Source organism: Cricetulus griseus, chromosome 2, assembly GCF_003668045.3.
Source record: "Cricetulus griseus strain 17A/GY chromosome 2, alternate assembly CriGri-PICRH-1.0, whole genome shotgun sequence".
NCBI classification, from domain to species: Eukaryota; Metazoa; Chordata; class Mammalia; order Rodentia; family Cricetidae; genus Cricetulus; species Cricetulus griseus.
The window spans coordinates 333,445,735-333,447,376 of record NC_048595.1 but is presented as its reverse complement, the minus strand read 5'-3'; the positions used below and the strand labels follow the sequence as shown (position 1 = coordinate 333,447,376).

The 1,642-nt window shown below is 38.2% G+C and overlaps 1 protein-coding gene across 1 annotated transcript; it reads left to right on the top strand.

Annotated features, from left to right (window-relative positions):
* Positions 1–353: 353 nt before the first annotated feature.
* Positions 354–1,358, top strand: LOC100773705 (ribonuclease P protein subunit p30-like). Its single transcript, XM_035438787.1, is given in 3 exon segments — positions 354–361; positions 531–646; positions 649–1,358. Coding segments are annotated over 3 exon segments (834 nt in total).
* The last annotated feature ends 284 nt before the right edge of the window (positions 1,359–1,642 follow it).

Here is a 1,642-nt window from a genome sequence, read left to right as displayed (position 1 = left end):
TTTAAACTATTCAGAAAAATAGAAATGGAAAGATCACTTCCAATCTCTGTCTACAAAGTCAGTATGAGGACTCTAATCCAAAAAGCAGGTAAAACCCTTAGGAGCCCTCACCCTCCCTGGAGAGTGAATTGGGGTAGAATGAGGAATTGGTAGGGGGCATGAGAGGATAGGAGGAAGAGGGAATGAGAATAGGTATGTAAAATAAGATTGTTTTTAATTTAAATAAAAATTTATTAAAAAAAACATAACAAAACCAATAAAAGCCAATATACCTAACAAACAGCACTGTAAACATCATCAATAAGATGATGTTTTTCACAGGATAAAGACATACATAAAAACGATTGTCCACCATGACCAAGTTAGCTTTATCCCTGGGACACAGAAATGGTTCAACACATCCAAGTTATTAAGTGCAATAAACCACATAAATAGACAAAAAGACAAAAATCATGTGATCATCTAAATAGATGCAGAAAAGGCTTTTGACAAAATGCAGCATTTCTTCATGATAAAAATCTTTGAGACAGGCTCCTGGGATGTCAGCATGGAGGCATTCGCAGATTTGGATTGGACCTCAGAGTGGGCTGGGATTTGAAGGCTCTTCACAGACTGGTGGAGATGGCTGCTCACCTTGGATATTCAGTTTTGCCGTCAATCATATTGTTGGCTTTAAGGAAAAGAAACAGGAAATTGAAAAGCCAGTAGCAGTTTCTGAACTCTTTACAACTTTACCAAATGTACAGGGAAAATCAGGACCGATTAAAATTTTAACTAGATTGACAATTATAGTGACAGATCTGTCTCACTATAATATTTTCAGAGCAACTTCTTTAAGAGTCTGGCTGTATGATATTGTTGCACTGTTTCCAAAGACAGAAAAACTTTTTCATGTTGCTTGTGCACATTTAGATGTGGATTTAGTCTGTATAACTGTAACAGAGAAATTACCATTTTACTTTAAAAGACCCCCTATTAATGTGGCAATTGACCGAGGTCTGGGCTTTGAACTTGTCCATGGACCTGATATCAGAGACGCAACGATGAGAAGGTACACAATTTCCAATGCCCTCAATTTCATGCAGACCTGCAGAGGAAAGAATGTAATCCTGTCCAGTGCTGCAGAGAGGCCTTTGGACATCCGAAGACCATATGGTGTGGCGAACCTAGGGCTACTATTTGAGCTGTCTGAAAGTGAAGCCAAGGCTGCAGTTTCCACTAATCGCCTAGCTGCATTTCGCCACGGAGAAACTAAGAAAACTGCTTTGGGGATTATTTCTACAGTGAAAAAACGTCAGCCATCAGAAGTGGATGATGACTGTCAACCAGCTTGCAAGAAAGCTAAATGTGAGGGCTGAGAAGGCCTTGGTCTCCAATCAGTGGCTTCCTCTTTTATAACTCATCAGTCACAGTGGAAGTAAACTTCAGCTGAGTTGATATTTTCATTAAAGCCAGAAACTATAGAAGTCTGTAAAAACAGCTTGATAGTCAGACTATTAAAACAGCAAATAAAACCCAGTGATGCAGTCAAAAAAAATCTTCAAGTCATACCTTAACATAATATAAAACTTATACATGAAAAACTCACAGCCACCATCATCTTAATGGGGGTTAAAAAAAAAAAAAAAACTTCAAGCAGTCT